This window comes from Lepisosteus platostomus, chromosome 15 (genome assembly GCF_059453375.1).
Source record: "Lepisosteus platostomus isolate fLepPlt1 chromosome 15, fLepPlt1.hap1, whole genome shotgun sequence".
NCBI lineage: Eukaryota > Metazoa > Chordata > Actinopteri > Semionotiformes > Lepisosteidae > Lepisosteus > Lepisosteus platostomus.
The window spans coordinates 14,704,913-14,727,215 of NC_142625.1; the positions used below are offsets into that span (position 1 = coordinate 14,704,913).

The 22,303-nt window shown below is 43.1% G+C and overlaps 1 protein-coding gene across 4 annotated transcripts in view; it reads left to right on the top strand.

Moving 5' to 3' along the window:
• The first annotated feature begins 924 nt into the window (after positions 1–924).
• stmn3 (stathmin-like 3) overlaps positions 925–22,303 on the top strand; it is a 40,677-nt gene continuing 19,298 nt past the window's right edge. The window contains exon 1 of one of the 4 annotated variants that reach the window (XM_088607724.1): positions 925–1,286. In XM_088607724.1, the coding sequence (XP_088463850.1) occupies positions 1,268–1,286 (19 nt within the window). In that variant the 5' untranslated portion in view covers positions 925–1,267. The remainder of the gene's footprint in view (positions 1,287–22,303) is intronic. The other 3 variants (XM_088607723.1, XM_088607722.1, XM_088607721.1) reach the window with 3 other exon arrangements.

The window sequence follows — 22,303 nt, forward strand, 5'->3', positions numbered from 1 at the left end:
TGTATAAGGTATGGCTTCTTTGTGCTGTAATCAATCATTTATATGCAGCAGGCCGTGAAAGCATAGATGATGATAATTTTTTTTAAATTGTTCGTTAAAAAAATCCATTACAGCAATTTGCAATGACACGTTGCCCAAACACAGTTATCTAAAATATTTGCTTTTTTTAAGGAATTTCACCCAGTATATGGGCCTTTGTAATTTACGGTTATAAAGAAGCAGCATGTGTAGTGTGATATATTATAGCACTGTACGAGATCTACACGTATTAAACTAAATTAAATTCTGCCATTGGCTAGTCAGTTTAACTGCCTGCATTTTAAATAAAAGAACATCTTCTTTTAACAGTGTCCCTCAGGAATACAACTATTGCTGGGAAGCTGATACTCCACCTTAGTTTTTACTGATAAAAAAACATATTGAAGCAAGACAATTGAAAAGCAGTGCTTCGAGGCACACTGAGTCCCCAATCTCATGGGTTTTTACAGTGAAAGCCTCTTCATCCCACTGGCAGGAGCATTTCCTATCACAGCAGGTTTTCTGGTAAAAACTGCCCTGTCCTTCCCTGGCAACAGGAGACAGGTGATGCCAAGAAACCTTGCAGAGTGCGCACGGCAGCGTATTGAAGAAATAATAATTGCGGTAGCGCAAAAAAAAAAATACCCCACAACAACCTTGAAATTTTTGCCCCCTCCTTCGTGACGCTGAGATATTTCCTTCAGTCTTCGGGGTGTGAAATGAGAAGGCCATCATTTAGGAGTGCTGACAAACCAATTTCCTCGCCCGAGCCTCGGCCCTTTCAGACAGACAGACAAGGCAGGCAGACAGGCCGGCCGGCACAGAAAAGTGCAGGGCGTGGCCCTTCACCCTCCTCTTCCCTCCCTTGGTTCAGCCGCCGGCGGGCGTATAAATATTTATCAGCTCCGGGGGCTGGCAGTGGGACTGGGGCATTAAGAATGCGACAGGAGAGGCCAGTGATTTGTTGATTAATATTCGGAGACGGAGGAGGAGAGCTCCTCTTTGCCTGCTCCTGCGTCTGTGTGAGCGCGTGTGTGTGTGCCTCTCTGCCGTTCCCTCCACCCTCCTCGTCTCTGGCAGGTTACAGCCCTATTGAGCTGACAGTGTGTTCCTCATTGTTCATTAGGCAGCTGGAAGCTTCAGCACTGCATCACTTACGAGACAGACCCAGCCCAGCTCTGCTCCCAGCCTCACACTCTCTCTGCTTCTCCGTCCGGCAGCATCCTTCGGCTCTCCAGCTCCTGCAGCCATGGCAAGCACTATCGCAGGTAGGGGGAAAAAGCTCTTTTTGTTTTCTGGACAAGAGGAAGGACGTCTAGATGCCTTTAGGAAGCAGTCTGCTTTTATTTTTTAAACCAAAAATGTGCATTTTATTCTGGGCTGCTTGCAGTACGCCCCCAGCAGAGATCTATATTGAGATATTTAGTGTGTTCTGCTTTGTGGTAGCTTTTCAATCAATGCTATTGTTATATATGTATTGCTGTATATATATATTGCAGGAATACCTTGAAAGGACTAGTCTCTATTAATCCAGTGCTGCAGCTCCTCTTTAATTTCTAGTGCATGTTCCTCAGGGGGGCTAAGATGCTTGTCTTCAGTAATCGCTTCTCCGGCTCGGTGAGATCTGTGGTCGACTCTTCTCTGGGAGGCAGCTTTTCTATGACAGCTGTCGACTCCCTGCAGCCCTGTCTCCACTCGCTCTGTCCTTTCTTCGTTAGGACAATTTCAATCCAGCGCACCGAAATCAGGATGATTTATTTATGGCTGGGTGGTAATTTGCTGAGAATGATAAATAATGAATCGCTCTTACGCTAAGAGGGGTCTGATTATAGATTTCGCCGGGCTGGCTCCCTTGAATGGCAAATGAGAAGCATGCCAGGGATATAATACAGCGAGGGTTTTGCTGCATTTGGAGATAAAAGTGAATGTGCTTCCGACTGCTCATGCAACACGGTGCTCTCTCTCTGCTGAGCAATGCAGATTCCTGAAAGCACCTTGTCAAGATTTGCACTTACGATGCGGCAGTGATTCGGTACACGATGTCCTCTCATCACTCAGGGCAACGGATTGCAGTCTTTAGTCGCAGCGTGTTATGGTTCTGCGATTCTAGATACCTTCAGAGTGCAATCGCCATCCTGGGGGCGGGTAGCTTATTTATCACTACATTGCGAGTGTGAAATGAGTGAGCCAGGATGTTTCTTTTCTTTTTCCCTGCTGCACGGTGAGCCAGCACATCTCTGTGACTCTGTGTGCGTGAGTGTGCGCGGTTTTGTGTCTGGGCGGGGGGGGGGTCATGTTTAAATGTAGAAGGTTCCGCCCAGCAACCATCTTGGCCATCCCGTGAGCCGAGAAATAATGGAAAAGAGGGGAAAGAGCAGTTCTTCAGGTGTGCCAGCCTCCTGCACTGCCACAGAGGAGCCTTCGGCTTAATCCACGTGACACACTGGGGCTGGGGCTGCGCGGGGTGTGACCCCCCTCCCCCCCCTCCCCCCTTGACTGACATGAACAAACTGAGACTGCAGTCTGGGAGCAGATCGTTAACATCCAAGAGGCTATAAAACTAATCGCGCACCATTAACAGAGGTGTGTCCACTCTTTCGTCCTGAACTGGGCCAGGTCTCAGCTCTGCAGTGCCCCCAAATAAAAATGAAATAAACCTGTCGGGGGTCTTGCATCGTGATGAGGTCTCGCAGGCCTCATGTTTGAAGTGAGAGAAAGAAACATCTCCCAGCCTTCATCAATCCCCCCTTCTGGAACTCGTCTCCTCGCTCTGTTTCCTCTGCAGTCCTGAGCGCCGCACGTAGCCAGCCCTGCGCTACAAGCGGGTGGAAAAATGAGATTTTTTTTTTCCGGGCCCACCCTCCACCCGGCGTGGGCGCGCTGGCACCCCCCAGTTTGAAATAACACCGGGTGCGTCGGGGACTCGCAGACCTTCAAAGCGCTGTTTCGCTCACTCAGCGGGGCGATGCTCCGTTGCTAGATGCTGGGAGCCCCGCCCGACGCACAGGCTAGTATCAGAGGCTTTGCGTGTCTGCAAGTCCAGGGAGATCATATTAGGACACATCCAAAGGGGACTGACGTTGAGCCGCCTTTTCAGCAAAACAAATGGGGCTTCTCTCGGATCCTTTTGTAATTGCATCTTTTTTCTTTCTTTTTTTCTGCTTTAAGTGGTTAACTAGAAAGAGCTGGCAAAGCCAGTGACTTTGATGAATATTTCTGAAGTGAACCGATTTAAGGTTTTGCAAATGAGCAATGCTCCGACTGTTTTTTCTTGACGATGTGAAGGGAATTAGGCAAAGGCCCATAGCTACATGCACGCATAGATACGCAGATGATTTTGAAAAGAAAAGAAAAAGCAACACTGCAGATTCTCAGTAACGGTGTCATTTGTCTGGCAAAGCAGGACTGACAAATGAAAGACGAGATATTACGTGGCTTTTATGTTATTTCATAAAAGAATAAAGCATGTTTGAAAATAGACATGAGGGAATTTTCACCTTAATTTGTTTTTTTTCTCTAGTGTCTCTTATGACTCACATGCACAAATTACCGTTGCAGAACTGTGGCATTTTATATTTCTTTTTAAATGTTCCTGATATTTTATTGAGTGGGATTTTACATTCTCCGCAGCCCTGGCTGGTGAGGCTACATTTTCAGTCAAGGTTAATGCTCAGTTTTAATTTACAAATGCCCAAAAATGAAAATCATGTTCTTGTGTTTCCAGAGGCGTCCTCTATCTTAAAGAGCTGGACAAAAGATGCAGAACGATGTGCTGCGTTCAAAGTACAATGTTCAGTGGGATCACATGCTAGCCTTTGAACCCTGAAGTACTCAAACATGTTAAGATTTGACCTAATTTTTGAAAGAACAATCAATCTTTCCCTCATTTATCATTGTGAATTTATTTTTTGTTTCATCAACCGACTATAGAGGTCAATTAAAAAGCCTCCTTATGTTTTAGTTATGGAGAGGTTTCTTTGTGTTCTGATGTTTAAGCCAGGGTTTAGTTGCTATTTTATCTGTATGGAATAAAGCAGCTGCCATTTGCATTGTTTGTATGAAATATTTAAATTTTTAATGTGCATTATAACGGCCATGAGCAGCACTGGCAGTCTTTAAGGTTTACGGATACCCCACTGGAGCTCCTTGGCCTTTCCATTTTCTGACAAAATCGGAGACGTGTTGTCTGCCTGGAACCACACCAGAGAGGCAGGAAAAAAAATCGTTAACGCTCAAGAAGGAGAGAGCTGGAAGGATCAAGCCACACAGAGAAAGGGCGAGGGAACAGGCGAGGGAATTTGAGAAGGACAGCAGGCCAGTTCCTCCGAGGCCACAGGATGGGACCGAGAGAAAGAAAACGACGTGGAAAGACGAAGGGAGGAAGGGAAGGAGAAATGAGGAAAATAAAATAAAGCAGCCCAATTCCATGGGGGAAGCACAATTAGCTGGAGAGCGAGGGATGGAGATGGAGAGGAGTGTGTGCGTACAGGAGAGAAAGGGAGGGTGAGCAGAAAAGATCTGCAGAAAATTAGATTACTGCTTTAGGCTTTGGTTATTGGATTTCTCTTCATTTTCTGAAAGGGAAAACTTGCCTCAGAGGTAGAACAGCAGCTTTAAGAAGGGTTTTGTAAAATGGAAGGCTGTTTTCCGAGATGGATTAACAGGGTGGCGTGCGGGAGTGCTGATCAGCTCTCTGCGTGCTGGGGAGAGGCACGCACATTAATGAGCCTCTCGACATGCTGCAGCGCAATTCAGCAGGTTTCCTAGACGGCCTGCACCCATGGTCCCTCACGTCTTGCAGCACCGGTGTCAGCTTTCCAATTTAGAGTCTACAGCCCTCCAGAAAAGCCAAGTCTGAGTGTCTGTGGTGCCTGAGGTGCCTTAGTTTGCCAGCTTATGATAATGGGAGACGGGGAATTTGTTCACTGAAAAAGGAGAGTCACATTTCTCAAAAGAAATCTCCTACCCTGATCCATGTCATAACCTCTAGGCAGGAACTTGACCAGATTCAACCCTCTTTGCTTTGGCTAAGCTAAACGATAATGGAACACATGATGAACAGAATTGAGATTTTTGAAGTTTGACATTTGAGTTATACTTTCTGGTGTAGCAGTTAACTCTTCCGATGTTGTACGTTTGCTATATTGATTACCTTCAACACATTCAAGTGCAAGGTGTTGTGGGAGCATGGCTAAGCCTGCAGTAGACAGTATCTGCTTCCCTCATTTGAAAATATGGTGGGCTAATTCATTAGAGCCCTTTGGACAATGACCTGCAGGGCTGAACCATGGGTGGTATCAAAGCACAAAGTCTCATCAGCAGCAGGATAGAGGTGTCTGCCACCATTGTGTTACAGCTAGGGTGTGACCCTGTGAGAAACAGGCAAAAAGCAGGATTTATTCCTCTAAAAGCTCCCTGTCTTGGCTGCAGTTTTAATGGTGTGAACATGTCAGATGTATCTGTAGGTGAACAGATTACTTATTTACAATAGTGATGTGCTTTTTATTCCAAATGCATTGGAACAATTCAGTATTCTTTTGTGCAGCTATTGCTTGGCATAGCAGCATGTTGTCATGATACAATGTTGGATTCAGTTAGCATAAGACTTCAGGATGGGGTATGTAGTCATTGAGTGTTCTAAAAGGGTCTAATTCTTGTGTTTATGAAAATAGAGTCATCTGCTTCCCTGAGCGCTTGGAGAGATTTTTTCATGTCAAAAGCATGTGTCAGAGGTCAGAGGTTTAATATAGCTTCTTCTTGACATAATATAACAAACGTTTTTGAACAAACTGACCCCTTCCCAAGAAACTGCATCTGAAGCAACTTTTGATATTTCATTGTGTCAAGCTCTACATTTTCCTAGACTGATTTAATTTTGATTTTCAATGTTTTAAAATATTTAATCATGTTATACATGATTATTTTCATACTCTTTAAAAACTAAATGAAAGATGGAAAGGAATAAGAAAAGCCTTTTGTTATAAAAGAAACAACGCCCCATTTGTGTAATAGGAATGCAGTTACAAGTTAAGTCCACCAGATGGTGCTGTGCACAAAACAAAAGTCGAATCTCTGCATATCCGTTGCATACATTTTCTTCTCTGAAGCATTTTTAACGTCATTCCAAGTATATCTAATTGAGTTTTTCTTTTTTAGGTGGAAATGCATGAAGAAAGATTATTTGGTTTAAATGTGTCATTAAAAGTGGCTTATGAATAACCTCACAGTTTACACCATAATTCCTATTTCCAAAATAAGCAAGAATGCAGTATAATTTCTACATACTCCTTATTTTGCTATCATTAAATAAACCTTTATCTTCCATGTACAACAGAATATCTTTTTATCAGTTTTTCTAGCCAAATGCTGGAAACATGCCCCAGCAACATCACAGTGAATTTAAATCACTGCCACAGGATGAGCCTACTGCCCACGAACAAGGGGTTTATTATAACATCACCAGGATTTAATCAGTGCCCCTTGGTATTGCATAACTAAATCTAATAAAAGAAAATATTTAATTTATCATAAAATGAGATGAGAAGGAGGACTAGTCTCTGCACCTTTTTCATTCTTTGTCAGTGAGGAAATTGGGCTTTTCAGCAGAGTACAGGGCAGTATGTGAAGAGCAGGTTTCATGGAGAAAAGTAAAACCTTTTAAACCAAATGTACGTTTGCTTCATTTTGCTTTCATCGCCTCTTCATTCATTTATGTCTGGTAATACATAAACCACACAAACACTCGCTTGCAGCACAGAAACATCCGCGGCACTGAACACACCTGTAAAAAAAAAAAGCCTGTAATAAGCTCTTTTTCACTGGGATATCAAAGGAAATGCTGTGTGCTTTTAATGTGATTTACCCACTCCTACTGTAGATAGCCCAACAGAGCAGGGGCCATTTCAGTACCTTGGACAGCAACTGCTAAATCTCTGCAGCACAGCTTTTCCAGAAAAACTAACAACTGCAATGCAGTGGCACATCCACTCCCCTGTAAATCCGTAATGAAACAGATATCCTTCTGAGCCTTTGAATTTCCCTTCGTGTTATAGAGGTTTTTTGGACACATGGTCAGTGTCGTCTCCGTTGTTTTTCGAATCAATAAATGTAATGAATCAGAGCCGGGGTAGAGCAGTTTATAGTGCAAGAAGCCGTGCTTCCAGGCTGACAGATCTCCTGAAAACAGCGCTTATGGTACTGCTATGAAGTGAGTGAGTTCCTTTTGTGATCGCTACATTCACCCTAGAGCTCACACCCTTCTGATGTGACATACCTGGCCCTTTGAAGACTTTTTAAGACCCCCACCAGAACATAAGGCGCAATTCAGACGAGAGGAGGCCATTCGTCTCTTGTCATTAGCAACGTTTTAGCCTCCTGGGAACAGCGAGGCAGAGCTGCTGTTGCTCGTGGCTGTTTTGGAGCTCTACCATCAGATGGGAAGGCCAGATGATGCACAGTGGGATAGCTGTGATGAATGGTGTCTGGAGAGCGTTTGAAGATGCTCTTGGTTTAGCAAGATAAATAAGGCCTATAAATAAGGTCCATGAGAGAGACTTGCGTGTCTGAATGGTCCTCGTCTGAGATCTGGGGCACAAGTTACAAGGCGTGATATCTTTTTAAACTGTCTCAAAATCAAACGGGTCCACAGTGGCGAAGGCACGTTTCTCTTTAGATTATGGACTGCAGAACAAAAGGTGTGGCTTCCCCCAGAGTTACAGAGATTCGGCACTGCCTGTACTGCTCCGGGCGGTTACGCTGCAATTCTGAAAAGAGCGTTTCAATAATTAACAACCCCCGGCCTCCGACAGGGGCGAGATGCTTTTCGTGTAAATAATTCAGGACGTGACGGGGCAAAGTCTGAGACGGAAAATGGCCCCCGTCTGCAAGCACCGTGACGACCGAGCCGCGGCGTGTCGGGCCCGACGTCCGGCAAGGCGAGAGCCCTGAATGCTGCACCAGCCCGTGTGGGATCGAGCCAGGGTCGGCAGAGGGGCTGCGTCAGGGGGTGTTTCTCTCAGCAGGGCTGCTCAGATCTTGGCTGAAGGCTGAAGCTCAGACTGCAGGGGTCTGCTCTGTTTCTTCCAGGCACATCCATTCTCCACGGTTTCAAGCAAAACAGGTTTTGGCTGGTGAAAGCTACTTGGGAGGCCCAAGGCAGACTGCAATGCAGCCTTTTCCAAATCCATGGCAGTTTTATGGAGCTAATGTTTTCCGTTACAAGCTGATAGGATTTCCAGACAGTATTCACGTCAAAAGGCCGCTGCATAGTAAACTGAGGCCTTTTAGAGGATTTACAAGCGTTCTGTGGAAGAAATATAATGGAGATAAACCAGACATCTAAAGAAAGTGTCTGGCTCTGCCTTTATTAAATTCCTCACAGAATAATCTCACTTGTTAGCCAGTGGGATTGGATGAAAGCCTTCTTGAATATCGATCATGCTCCGCTGTGAGGAAGCGGTACTGTTTTGCGCTGGCGTTGGATTAAGCCCGATAAAACACTATTATTAAAAGCTGACGTTTCCAAAGTAAATCTGACATATTCTTTTTTTAAATATATAACATCCTCTTACTCCACTTCTAGAAAGAGATGGAAGTCAAGAGAGAGGGACATCTTCACATTTTACAGTGTATTTTTCTAAAACAGGGGGAAAGGATCACAGTGGAGAAATGGTGCTAATTAGAATTGAATTTGTTGTTTCTTCCTCTGGCATACAGAAGCCTGTCCATCGAGGATTAACCATAGCAACAAAGCATCTGCTGACTTTAACCGGAATTATTCTCCTAATTATTATGATTGTTATTTAGACAAAACATAGTCTGTCACGAGGATATTTACTGAGATACTGCAGACCCAGAGATAATGAACCTTATTTCTAAATTATTGCATTTTTTAGCAGGTTACTTGAAATTATTTTCAATCTTTTTTTCATGCAACGTTCTTTGTCTTTTGAAACCCAGCTGACTGAAATGTATTTTCTTAAATTCGGCTATCTTCTTACAAAATGCTCATCATTAATGCTCAACTGTGCTTCAAATACCATACATGGACATCTTGTACAAATTGCTTCAGGATTATTAGGAGGTGTACAATAGGTTTGGGGGAAAGGTTATCCTTTTCTAAGAATTTCCTAGAAATTTGGTTACTGTTGTCTTAAATGAAAACTTTAAAAGATGGTTTACGTTTTTGAAGGAGTTCCGTGACAGTCAATACATCCAGCACTGTCCAAGGTTAGTAAAGCACAGTACTGTGTGAAGCAGGAACCTATGATATAACAAAGAAAATATATATAATATATATTGTCATTATTAACTAAGAAAACTATTGAATAGTTAAAGGAATGAAAGGAACTTTTATCTAACTTTTAGTAACAATTAGATCGATGAGCAAAGAGTCATTACCTTACCATTCTGGAGACAAGCCCCAAAACAGAACCGCAGGACACTGTAGACTGACCTGAAAGATGTTGATGTTCCTTTTCTGATGCCCTTGTGACAGGCAGTCAATGTTATCTTCTGTGACTTTTCATGAGCGCCGCATTTTAAATACAGCAAGCAACCGGGAATGAGAGACACGTGTATGAACCCCCAGATTTCCACTATTCCTGTGACATCTGTTAAGTTGCATCTGTTAAGAGTCCTTGTTGCATCTGAGAAGTGTCAATTCTGGGGTTCTTTTTTGCGATACCAAATGTGACTCTTTATGTCTCAATGACATTCGGTCTCAGTTCCCAAAGTGAAAAGCAAAGGGATTATCTGGTTGTCTAACACTTCTCTCTCGAGAGGAATTTTCAGTCCTCTCAAAGTGTTGATTGAGAAAAGAAAAAAACATATTTGCTTTCTTTAAAATGTTAAAATGACCGGTAAAAGTGCAACTGATTAGAAAAATAAATTTAAAATTGTAAGACACATTTTCTTGGGAAATGACTAGGGCAGCACAGTGGTGTAGAGGCTAGTATTGCAGCCTTTTAGCACTGGGGCCCTGAGTTCGATTCCAGACCTGCGCTGCTGTCCGTGTGGAGTTTGCATGTTCTCCTCGTGTTCGTATGGGTTTTCTCCAGGTGCACCAGTTTCAAATCACCGTCCCAACATATTGGTAGGTTAATTGGCTTCTCTTGAGTGAGTGTGTGCGTGTCTGTTTGTGCCCTGGGATGGACTGGCATCCCAAGATGTACCCCGCCTTACTGGGACCCATTACTAAATGTGCCCGTTACTTACTGGGACCGGCTCCAGCTCCCCCCGACCTTGAATTGTATAAAGTGGTAAGGAAATGGATGCATGAAAGATAGCTTGGAACAGAAATAGGACCTTGTACTTGGAACATCATAATTGTCGTTTTCATTGTTATTTACTATGGGGTTATTTTAAGCTGGCAGTTTTGTTCACATTTTTGCATCACAATTAGAATAATGAAGACCCTGTGCCTGCCAAAATCTGATCTAAAAAAAGCAGGAACCGAGGTGGCTGAGAACGAAAAAATAAACAATGCTGCGCAAGTCAGTGTTGGTTGCAGTCATTTCAGGAACAGTGTGACTCCGTTTTTTAAGTCCTCCGTCAATGTCAGTACCTGGCTCGGCTCTGGGCGTGCATGTCTGCACTGCAGGCATGCTGCATTATCAGGAGGAAACCTCCAGGGCGGGGGGACATTCTGGAGCAGAGATTCCTGCTTCCAAACACCAGCTGGAATGGGATCAGTTGCTTTTGGAGACGCACTGTGGAATGTCACCTTGCAAGCAGAAGCTGATCGCATTTGTTTTCTGGGCTGAGTGCGTGTGCATTGTGCAGCACAGCCGAGGAGGAGGGTGGGAGGAAGGGAGAGACCAGCTGAGGCAGCACTTCTGACAGGACAGACCGACAAAAGCCGACTTTGACCACAAAATGCTTCCTAGCCGCCGAGAGTGGGATCTTGCACAAAACGTACTGTCGGATGCCCCCGCCCGCATGCTGCTGTATTGTGACCGCACGGCGTCCCAGTGGACCTTTGTGGGTTGAAATATTTTTTGTCTTCTTGGAATTTACGGAGGGGACTGGCCCTTTTTAGTCAGAGGAGGTTACAAGGCAACGAAGAGGAATTTCGCCAGAATCAACAAAGAAATGCAACCTAGAGGCCCCCACTGAAAACTACCAGGACGGGCATTTAGAATCTTCATCCATGAAGCTCTTGTTCATGTAAAGCGCTGTGCTGGAAGAGGGTGAACAAGCCCAGCCAGGTTGTTGAAGGCTGATACTCTGGTTTCTTCCAGCAAATGGCTGGACTAGATTCTTGGGCTAATTAGCTTCTAAATTAATGAGCTGAATGGACTGGAAGGTCTTCTCTCATTTGTAAATCCTGTGTGTTAATGTTTGCTCCAGCCTCATCAGTTCAGAGCAGTGCCCGGTGCTCTCATGTGATATTTCTTGACTCTTTAGCAGGGCAGGGCCCCTTCATATTTAACTGAACAAGGAAGAGCTTGAAAAATCTCAAAAGGAGCAACCGCAAATGGCAATCAAATACTGAGTTGATGGGTTTGGGACTTAAAAAACAAGCATATCCATTCAAGAAAAAAGGAAACTAAGGATGCTAGCAAAATGACAGAAAGCCTGGTGTGTTAAAAAGAAATATTGTGGAACTGTAGTCATAGAAATAACATTCATATACACTCAATATGATATTGATTTTGAGCTCATTGTTATTGGCTGATGGCACAGTAATGTGCCCTCAATCTAATCATACATAACCCCAATGATATTGGCTATCAGTTACAGCTCATTAGGTATGTTAGTCAGAGGCTAAGTGATAAAAAAAGAGTAAGCCATTGCCCAGGCATTTATTGTATGAAGCACAGCTGGCAAAACTACATACCTGCAGGTCATTCAGAAAATCCACACTATCAGCTATCGTGGCTACTCTTGACGCCAATAAGAAATATTTTTTCCCCATGGGGAAGACAAAGAAAATTATCTCAGCTCTCTGTATAATTGAAGTTGACGGTACTCAATTGAGAGCAGCCTCGCAGTGTCTCGGCCTTTAGACCTCAACTCAGAGATGCCAGTGTAAATAATGTCACAGAGCTGGAAATTAGGTTTGGATGCTAATGACCTTCAGTGCTCTCAAAGGGACAGATCAGTAGCAGAGACTGCATGACTCAGACATTACATGCCTCTTCATTTACTGAGTGGAGACGTCCTTCAGAAATCTCAAATTGCCTTTGGCACGGATTGGACGGGCTAATTTCTGGAGAACATTCTCCAAGGGCTGCATATGATTATTGCTGGTGTGGGTTCTGTTTCGAGATTTAATGAACAGCAACTTCACCAGACATCACTGGGCACACACATACTGTCTCTAATTGTTCCTTCTGGCAAGCTTTCAGTAGACCTTGACACCAGATTGTTTTTACTAGTAGTTCACAGATGTGCAGCAAACCTGATATGTGAACAGATGGGTACTACAAGACTGCAAAACTCTGGACATTGGAACTGAAGAATTGAGCAGAATATTTGAGGCATACATCGCTAAAATCTGGTAAAGCAAGAGTCATCAAGTTCTAAGTGCCAGACAGGTACTGAATTGAGCTCTGTCTCCAAGGTGAATGTATTAGAGTCATTTATACCTACAGGAATGGAGAACATTTAATTAAAGGTCAACTGTGCAGCATCTTATCTAATGATTCAAAATGGGAGACTCTTAAAACTATCTAATCAATAACAGACACCCGAAGAAGGCTCCACAGCCAAAACATTGAGCTTCTTCTCTTTCTAACATGGAATAAACCTTTACTTCTTCAATAACAGGTTTTGGCTGCTCATGACCTTCTTATTTTTGTTTTGACCTTGTTTTGTCATCGAAAGCTCGTGTTAGACATGTCATAAGGCCAGCTTTTGTCCACCTGCGTAACATTTCCCACTTAAGGCGCTTGCTTTGCCTATGTGAAGCTGAAAAATGGCTCACTCTATTGACGACTGGGGAGCTAAAGGACTCATTAAACTTCACTGTGTACGGAAATTTGCAGCTCATGTGCTGATTACAATTACTCTGCCTCAGCATATTGCTGTGTAAATTGTATAACCTTCCTGTGAAATGTAGTGTGGATTTTAGAGTGTAATTTATAACCTTCTGCTGCTAAGGCAATGCATGGTTCAACTCCATATTACTTTAAGGACATATTGTATGAGTGTACCTAATCAAAGATCTGCTGATTCAAGTCTGATTCTCCCTGAGACCACGCTCCACACAATTGATAATAGAGACTTAAGCAATTTCTCTTCAGCAAAACTCTTTGCCCATCCATTTTTAGAACTTGCTGAAAGACCTATATTTTCACTTCAGCTCTTAACATAGAATTCTGCTTTACTCTTGGCTTTATGGAGCTGATAAATTATAAGACTTATTTTAATCCTGTTATGTGCTCTGTGTGTGTATACTTGGTGTTGTTCTTATTATTAGGCTGTTTCTGAGCTTAGAGAAGAACCATTATCATAGTCCAGTTCCCTGCAATTTAACAGTCTGTCCCCACACAATCCTTGTGCTTCATACAGTACGTTTCCAGGCTCATTGGTGGTGTCCTGGAACCTACATTACTGCAAACGTCCTACAATGAACAAGTGGTAGGTAAAACTTAGTGATGCCATTGTAAGATATTTAATCAACTTGACAAACAATGTTTACAAAACGTAATACTTTAATGATTAACTTGTATGGCTTTTTTAACTGTTCTGGGTACAAGGTGTTACTACTAACACCCCTGCCTACATATTGTTTAGTGCAATGTAACCTAGAAGTAACATAATTGATCTAACCCATCTGCGGCTGGTCCTTCTCAGTGTCCTAGACATGTGAACCCCCTGCTAGCTGGATCTTTGTGCCTGAACAATAAACTAGGAGTAGAATGAGTGGGGAACTGTGAAACCAGGGCTGAGGCTGGATCAGTCCAGGAGAAAATAATTTTCCAACCCCGACTTGGTCAGTCAATGGATTTCCCTGTAGATGTAACCTTAAATGACCGGATAACTGACTTCTCCATCTCTATACCCATAACCTTAAGGGAGAGTGTACCATGCTTTTCTGTGCTAAATTGTATGGGAAAATCTGTATGGGAAAGCAAACCGCAGTCTTTCCTGGTCTAATCATAACCCTCAGACTGCTCTCACTGGGCTTAGAGTGACTCAGTCATTAGACTAGTGCTCGTCTGTATTAATAGACAGAAAAGATCGCCCACAGCCACAACATATCACACTCTCACTGCCTCGTGTGGATGCTGGTACTTACAGTATTTTCTCTTGCTCTGGTCTCAGACTTGCACACCCCCAGCTCACACCTTCACCAGCGGCTCAGAGAAACTGCTGCTCCTCTACACCATCTTCGTATTTACAAATCTGACATTGATGAAGAGTGGGTTAAAAGCACGGATGTGTTGTTTTGCGGGATTAGGAAACACTGCTGAAAACAAATCTCGAGGCCAGACAGGCTGTCATTGGAGCGCAATTTAACAGAAACGTTTTTTTTTTTGGACTTTTTGGAGTTGGCAGGTTTGAAATACCTCTCTTTGCCACTCGCTATAAATTCAAAGTTATCGCCCAGACACTTTATCAAAAGGTCACATAAAACACAGTCCTGGCAGCCTGCGCAAATATACGTCAGAAAACTGAATGGTTTAACCTTAAAACGGCTTGGATCCATCCTCCGCCAGCCTCTTAGAATAACAATGCGCCATCAGGGTGTTGTGCTTCTGAGGAGAGAGATTTAATGTTCCACTGTGTCAGTCCCGTTCTTTATTATCGCTTCTCTGGATCTGGGAGGGTGTCTTCGGCCATCACTGGAACTTACTCATTTCTGTAGGTGTGATGGATCAGGAGGGAGGAGGATTCAGGATTTTTTTAAAGTTAAGAGCCAGGAGTGAAGCCTGCAAAGGCCACTTTGATTGATCTGTTCTCCGGAAAGGCTTAATCGTTTTTTCACATGAAAGGTTCAACACTTTTGCCTCAGCTTCAAAACAGTCAATGTAAATTTGCGAGAGTTTAAATAACTTGGGGGGATTGACTTAATTGATCTTCTTTCTTGAAATGGCCAGATTTTAAGTGTCACGTATTTCACGTTTGTCGTCAAACTCTTCAATCTGCTGAATTCAGCGCACTTTTCTCTGGACTGCAGCTGTGTGGGGCCTGGCTCTCACCAGGCTCTGCAGGAGGCTGATTATCAAGCACTTTTTATGGGCTACACCACTGGTGCTAAACCTGTTTTGAAGAATAAGTATAGGTAAGCGACTACACTTTCAGAACCTTTTTTTCTGCTCAAAGACCAAAAGAACCTGCTTGTCTAGCAAGCGCCCTTTAAGAGACTCTTGTTTCTATGCAGGGAGAATGTTGCTTTGGGTTCATTTGCTCACTGGTGCCACTTCTCATTAACACAAGGGCTAATGCGGTTTCCAGCCATTCAGCCTGGGTCCGTATTCATTTTAATTGCAAGCACCGCTCCCAGAGGAGGAGGGCTCCAGGGGGTCGTGCTGCCCTGCTGCCTGGGATCCCTCCTCCTGCTAATCCTTCCTGACGTGTGAGCTCTGCCCTGCCTGCTGTTCTTCGTGCACCAGGAGTGGGTCGCCACTGACCTTGCAGAGGTTCCCCCCCCCCAAAAAAAAAACCCTGGGTGCAGCAAATGCAGGCGAAGGAACCCGTCTGTCTGCGAGAATCAATTGAAGCAGAGAAAGCTGAATTAAAAATGCATGAGCCTTAGCACTGCAGGGACCTACAGCAAGAAGGCAAGACTAGAGGGTTAATGTACTTTGCAGCAGTACAGAAAAAAATCCTAATGTTAAAAGTATCTGAATCCGCCAGTGCAACTACTAATGTTTTCTTCATTCAAATGTGCCGACAGCTTGGGGCACAGCAGGCCACACAAGGAGGCAATAAACGAAACGGGTTCGGATTTACCGCTTTAAGTATCTTTAGCGTGACTCTTTAGTCATTTTTTGGGTTTGTCCAGTTCTTTTTAGTTTAGTCTGTGTCGTATTTTGTAAATCGTTCACGGCGATTACTTAAATTAGGTGTGAAGTTTAAAAGCTGCTATATTTTGTTGAAAGACAGGATCTCAATCTGAACAGGCATATTCTGCGAGTTACAGAAATGGTGTACGTTTCTTATGTTTTCAACAAGAATGTATTCCAGTATGTGTATTATTTTCTATGTCCACAATGCATTAATACAGAGAATATCTTAAAGAATGATCATTTCCTTTCTGTTACTTATTTAGATTGGTTATTAATTGCTTTGGGGATGCTTAAGTAAATAGCTAATATTTAAATCGTTTACTAACAGATCTCCTGAGTTAATATCATTGAATGCATTTTAGATGCACATATTCCCTTAACAAAGCATTGTGCACTGAATACATAAGGCCCAGCTAATCGAATACTAGATCAAATCTATTCCAATGCAATTCTTTGATACTACCACAGCTTTCATTGTAGAACCAAAAATATATATGATGTCAATCAACTGAAGAGATGTATGCAACGTACGCACTTGTGTGGATTAGGAGTCGACTGGGAAAAGCTGTTGCTTGAGTAGTCAAACATTTTGTATCCAAGGTTGAACACCAAGGAGAAAGACACACAAGGCCCACTCCAGTTGTGTGAAAGCATGGATGAAGTCTGACAGTACTGACCAAAGAAGAGAATCTCCTCCTGTTCATCTCCAGCCTCACTCTTTGACTTGATTTCCCAGAAACATTGACACTTCAAAGGACCATGTCTGTTTAACGCCGATAAATCGCATGAAGGCTTAAGCTGACATCACCTCAGCCGTTCCCTCACATCGACATTGTAAAGAGAGCACTCACGTCTGTCTTAAAGTCATGGAATTGTGAGCAGTAAATGTCTGAACACTTATTGCTGCACAGACCATCTTGTTTAGGGTGCTTCTGAAATTACTATATTAATCTGAAAGGATGGGTTCTATGTTCTGTCTTTATCGTCCTGCATTATTGGAAGTATAGATATAAATGTAAAGGTACTGTAGCTGTAAAGCACACCCCATAAATTAAACTTAATTCTACTTCCTTACGTGCAAAAACACAGCAACAGTCGTCTCTTGCTGATTTTCCTCTGGCTACAGCTCGGCGTGTTTTAGATTAAATATGATGATCTGACAGAGAAGAGTAGTGCCTCCAGATAATTAAAAAGGAATCTCTCTGATCCACTGTGTCTGCAAACATACATCCAGAAGTAATTTGGTGTTTCGCCTCATGTAGGAAAACGTTAAGTCTGCCATTCGTGTAGCTTCGCTCACTGGAGTTTAATGAGGATGTCTGTTGAAATTATGTTCACAGGCCTGTAACAGAAAATGAGTAATGTTTTCTCTTCATACTTGCTGTATATGTCCTTTCCCCCTCCCGCAAGCTTTATTACTTTGAATATGGACCAGTGCCCATGACAGGAAATGTGAATCTATACCATACAAGGCTAAATGTAACTCTCGACTGTACTGGGAAAAGAAAATCTGTGGATCCTGTTGCTACACATTTGAACAAGCAAAGCTTGTGTTTCCAAAGTCTAACGCGAGTAAATAAATGGCTGTTGCACTGAGAGAGCTGCTTTCATCTGGCTGATTTAATATGGAACAGTAGTGACTGAGGAAACATCACTAGTTCCTCTCCAGTGTCACTCCTTCTCCTGATCCTCCCAGAAACACGTCACATGGCTATATTTTAGTCTGCAAGTATAAATAGTAGGTCTTCTTAAGTCACCATTAGTTTTGGACTTGTGTAGGGGACACGTATCCACTTAAGCGCCAATCAAGCTAATTAACTCCTTTCAGGAGGCCATGAGAATTGAGGCTTAGAGAAACCTTCTAGACTCTTCTGACACAAAGACGTGTGCTGGGGACCCACACTCCACAGCAGATGAGATATTACCCATGTACCTGTGCTGTAACCCGGCCTTTTTCCTCTGGGGATAGGCAGTTCAGTGGTGAAACTAAAGGTCCGTTCACCAGCCTAAGCTCTGGCTTTGGACCAGCTCCCTCAGTCTGACCCCTGTGCAGTTAACGGAGCCCCTCTCACTCCTCCTGGGTGATGCTCAGATAACTGAGGTCCTTCTGGAGGTCAGCAGAAGGCTGTTAGAAACGTCTGCCCTATGTTTTTCTATTTGGAAAAAAATCTTCTCCTTGAGTGTGGAAGTACAGTATTTTTCTAGTATCTACCAAACAGTTTTGATGGGCAAAATGGCCTCCTCTAGCCTGTAACCATTCTTGTATTTATGACTGATTGCTAAACAAAGAGTAAATTATTTATATTTCATAACATGTTAATTACCCAGTTCGACAAGATAAGTTTGACACTTATATGCAGTATGTCTATTTCGATCTCAAGGAGAAATGGGTGTCCCTTCATGAGGAACATGATCCTTCAGAATTTGAGTTTGAAATCCTGAATAAGATCCCCCATCATACACGTTTCTTCATGTTTTAATTCATATCAGCCTTGATTTTAATTTAAAGTCAATGTAAATCTTGACTTTAAATCTCTAATATTTGAAATCTACGTATTAGAGTCAATTACGGGTTTGACAACAGCTCAGAGCAGTTATGATACATTTACCCCATTGTTCTAGTAGAAAAGCATTTCAGAAAACGATTATTCTTCAACCCAGCTGTAAACTATCCCCCCAAAAAACATTGTCAGTACAAGTAACAGCGTACCTTTGACCTGAAAACTGGGTTTCTAACATTTTACTTTGAAGTCTTAGTGTTTTAGTCTTTTTTTTGGGGGGTCCTCTTCAGTGTCAATCAGCCCTTTGGAAGCCACTGAGGAGAAAAATGCACTATTTCATCTCCAGCTGTGACAATGACAAATAAGTGCCTCCCATCACTGTCCACCCCATGCAAACCTACTGCATTACCAGGCCAGCCGGGGGCACAGGTGGGGTGATTAATGCCTCGCACGTCACTTGCCATTTGTCAGAAGAGCGGCCACTGTGAGTTAATTGAAGTGCTCCTTGAAAGGTTTGATTATTCTATTGATTTCTTACGTTTCGGCTAGCCTCCGCCGTCTCCATTTTGAAATGGGCTCCAGCCATCAATTTTTTTTTCTCCTCCGCCCTGTGACGTGGGGACTGGCTACAATCATGTCTCGGAAAAAAAAACAAAACAGACCAATAGCAAGAGTTTACAAATGGGGGCACTGGGGTGGGTGAATATATCCTCTGGGATTTTATCAAAAAACTCCTCAAACCCCCTCGTGCCTCCTGTTCGCTGCCTGGCTTTGTGTCATTCTGTCTTTGCCTCCTGTCCCCCACCCCCCGGCTCCAGATCACAGCAGGCCGTCTCCAGGGGAGGGAGAGCCCCCTCATTGTCATTCCTCCAGAGCACTGCCTTCCCCATCTTCATAAATCTCATTTACTGATGTTTTGTATTAACATTTGATGTTCGTCTGACAGCTTAAAAGGCAGCACAACATGCTCCACTTGACAAGGTCATGGGGCACAGAAATATGAAATGCTTGTCACTGGGAAAGGGAAACTGTTTTTCCAATAAATCTCCACCTGTTTCTCACAGAGACGTGTGCCTCTCGGACAAGCCAGATAGCCAGGGTTAGCTAGTCATCTGCAATGGCAGAATTAACCCCTCAGTGTAAGCAGCAGCACTGACACTCACAGGATGGACCATGCGTACTTAATTAACTTGCGTTTTGCTATTGCAGACAATTTGCATACAGTACAGTACACGAAACAAGGAGATTCCCACTTCCTGTGTCAGTGATGTTTCTGACAGTTAAGTGGTTCTTGGGAATTTAATTACAGGCAGCCCAGCCAAAAGCAGCACCGTTCTGGGTAATTTCACAGCTTTTTGTCTTAATGTTGAGCTATGTCGAACTTGACAAGTGCCATCACTCCCATAAAGAAAAAACGAGAAACAGAAAAGAACTGCTTTTTTCTCTCATTTCTATTGCACACATGGCCTCCCATACTCAGCATATTTGCAAAGGGAAAGATTTGCAGAAAGTGTAAGTGTAAGAATTAACCTCAAAGAGGCTAGTTTATGAGGCAGTTCAAGTAGGGAGCTGCGTCAGCATGCGTAGGCTGCAAAGGAGGAAAAGAAACAACATTTCGGCTGTGGAGCCTTCTTCAGGCATCTTAGTTTATGAGGTAGTGGCAGATTTCAAAATAATTTTTTAAAAAAAGAATAAGATTGTAACACTGCCCAATTCCCTGCATCAGTACAGCATTTTTCCATCCTGAAAGACCCCCCCTCCTTTACATGATGAGGGGACCCCCTCATCCACCCCCACAGTGCAGCCCCACCTGGGTGACAGAGCAGTCATTAAGCACCAGCTACCTATCGCACAGCAGATCAGGCGAAGGAGAGAAGCTGCTCCTCCAATTTAAACAAGGGGGAAATCTTAAGGGAGGCCAGATCGTAAAACCCAGAGTAGGATTTAGCCAGGATGTACTGTAGTGAAGGTGCCCCAGCAACCACAAAGCAGTCAGTCAGCATATCACCTTAAGGAGTGGGCATTGGGGTGGCCCATCATGGAGTCTTGTGGGCAGAACCCTCCTGAGCTTCAAGACATTCCAGTGGTCTGAAGTAGTTCAAGTATGTAGCTGCCTCATCATACGTAGGCTGCAAAGGGACAAGTAAAGCTTTATTCCATGCTGAAGAGAGAAGAAAAGAAACATTCCAGCTGTGGAGAATTCCAGTACTCTGTCCAGTTATTATTGACACAGATTTTCAGTAGCGAAGTCTGTAATATCCCTTTCAAATTAACTCTCCCTCCTCAGTCAACCTAAGGAGTCTTAGCAATTCAGAACAGGAGAATTCCTCTGAACTGCAACTCTGGATTGTCCCTCTACTACAAAGACAATCGATTATCTTAACTCAGTTTAACCTTTCACACCCAGTTTTCTCAACTTCACCTTCCAGAAGTGAGACACGAACCTTTTGAACTAAACACAGAAGTATCCCCCCCCCACAGCCATTCTGTCCTTCACACTCAACACATGCCCCTCTGCTGGTGTTCAAGCACAGGAGCCCATAGGACTTTACCTGTGCTTTCAGGGGTTTCTGGAGTCCCATACAAGCACCATCTTCCTTTCCTACCAGCAACTAGACACAGACTAGTTGTCCTTTTCCTCCTGGCTGGGTAATATACAACATCTCACTTATCAAGCAAAGTGGTCAGTTACCTACAGAACTCTATTCCACATGTGGAGTCCCACCCACTGAGTGTCAATTATCCAGTTAAGCCAGGTGTGTCTCATTTATACTCAAATCGTATAGGAGGCTAACCTCACACAGCACACCAAGGTTAACACCTCTACTTTTATGAACAGTGTCATGGGACCTTTAATGACCAAGGAAGCCAGGGTCTCAGGTTTACATCTCTTCCAAAGGAAGGAACCTCCTACCACTTTAAACTGTTCGTGTCTGGTGGTGAAAAAGAAGTCTCCGTTATTTGCATATCCTAACATGCATTGCTAACCTGTCCATTAGACAGCTACTAGTCCCAGGCAATTTACAGAGCCTTGTCCACTTATTTAATTGCTGCCACATTTTCTTACAGACCATTAATGATTCCTTAATGTATGACTAGCACACACATAAAAAGGCATCCAGAAGCTGCAACATGTTAATGAGGCTAGAGTTGTGTTTTTATATAATAAACCAATTTTCCTACAATTAAGGACAGCCTAGTCAGCTTTAATTAGTAATTTCCTCATACTTACTAATTAGCTATTAAGAAGCAATTACAACGACATCCTCTGTACATCCTTTGTCAAACTGGGTACTGAACGTGACTAATTGGGTATCTTTAATTATCATACGTCCTATACTATAGTATAGGACAAGTTCTCTAAAATTCCTTTTTTCCCAGCCCTGCATATCTTAATGCAGAAAGTCCTACTCAATGTTATTCATCATTAAAGATGACTGTTTGGCTTGATGTATTTAGGAAAGACATGAAAAAAGTCTTGTTTAACAAAACACTACAAACTGCCATGGCCCGCTGTTTGAAGTAGTTACTTCACCACATCCTTTCTAATCAAACACATTCCCTGAGACTGCAGCTTCATGACAAGTCCCTTTTCTTAACACGTGATTAAAATATGTCTTTGTGCACTCCGCTTTGATTTAGACGTAACTTTGAATCACAAGATCATGACAATTGAAAGAGCATAGGCTTATTCCCTTGTTATTTATAATAAACCACATTTCTTTAAAGCCCTATCCTGAAAAATCTTTGGAGATTTTTGATAAGTCCTTTATTTCAAGTGGTGGTAACCTGCCAGGTTTTAAGTTTTCATTCAACTTCCAAAGC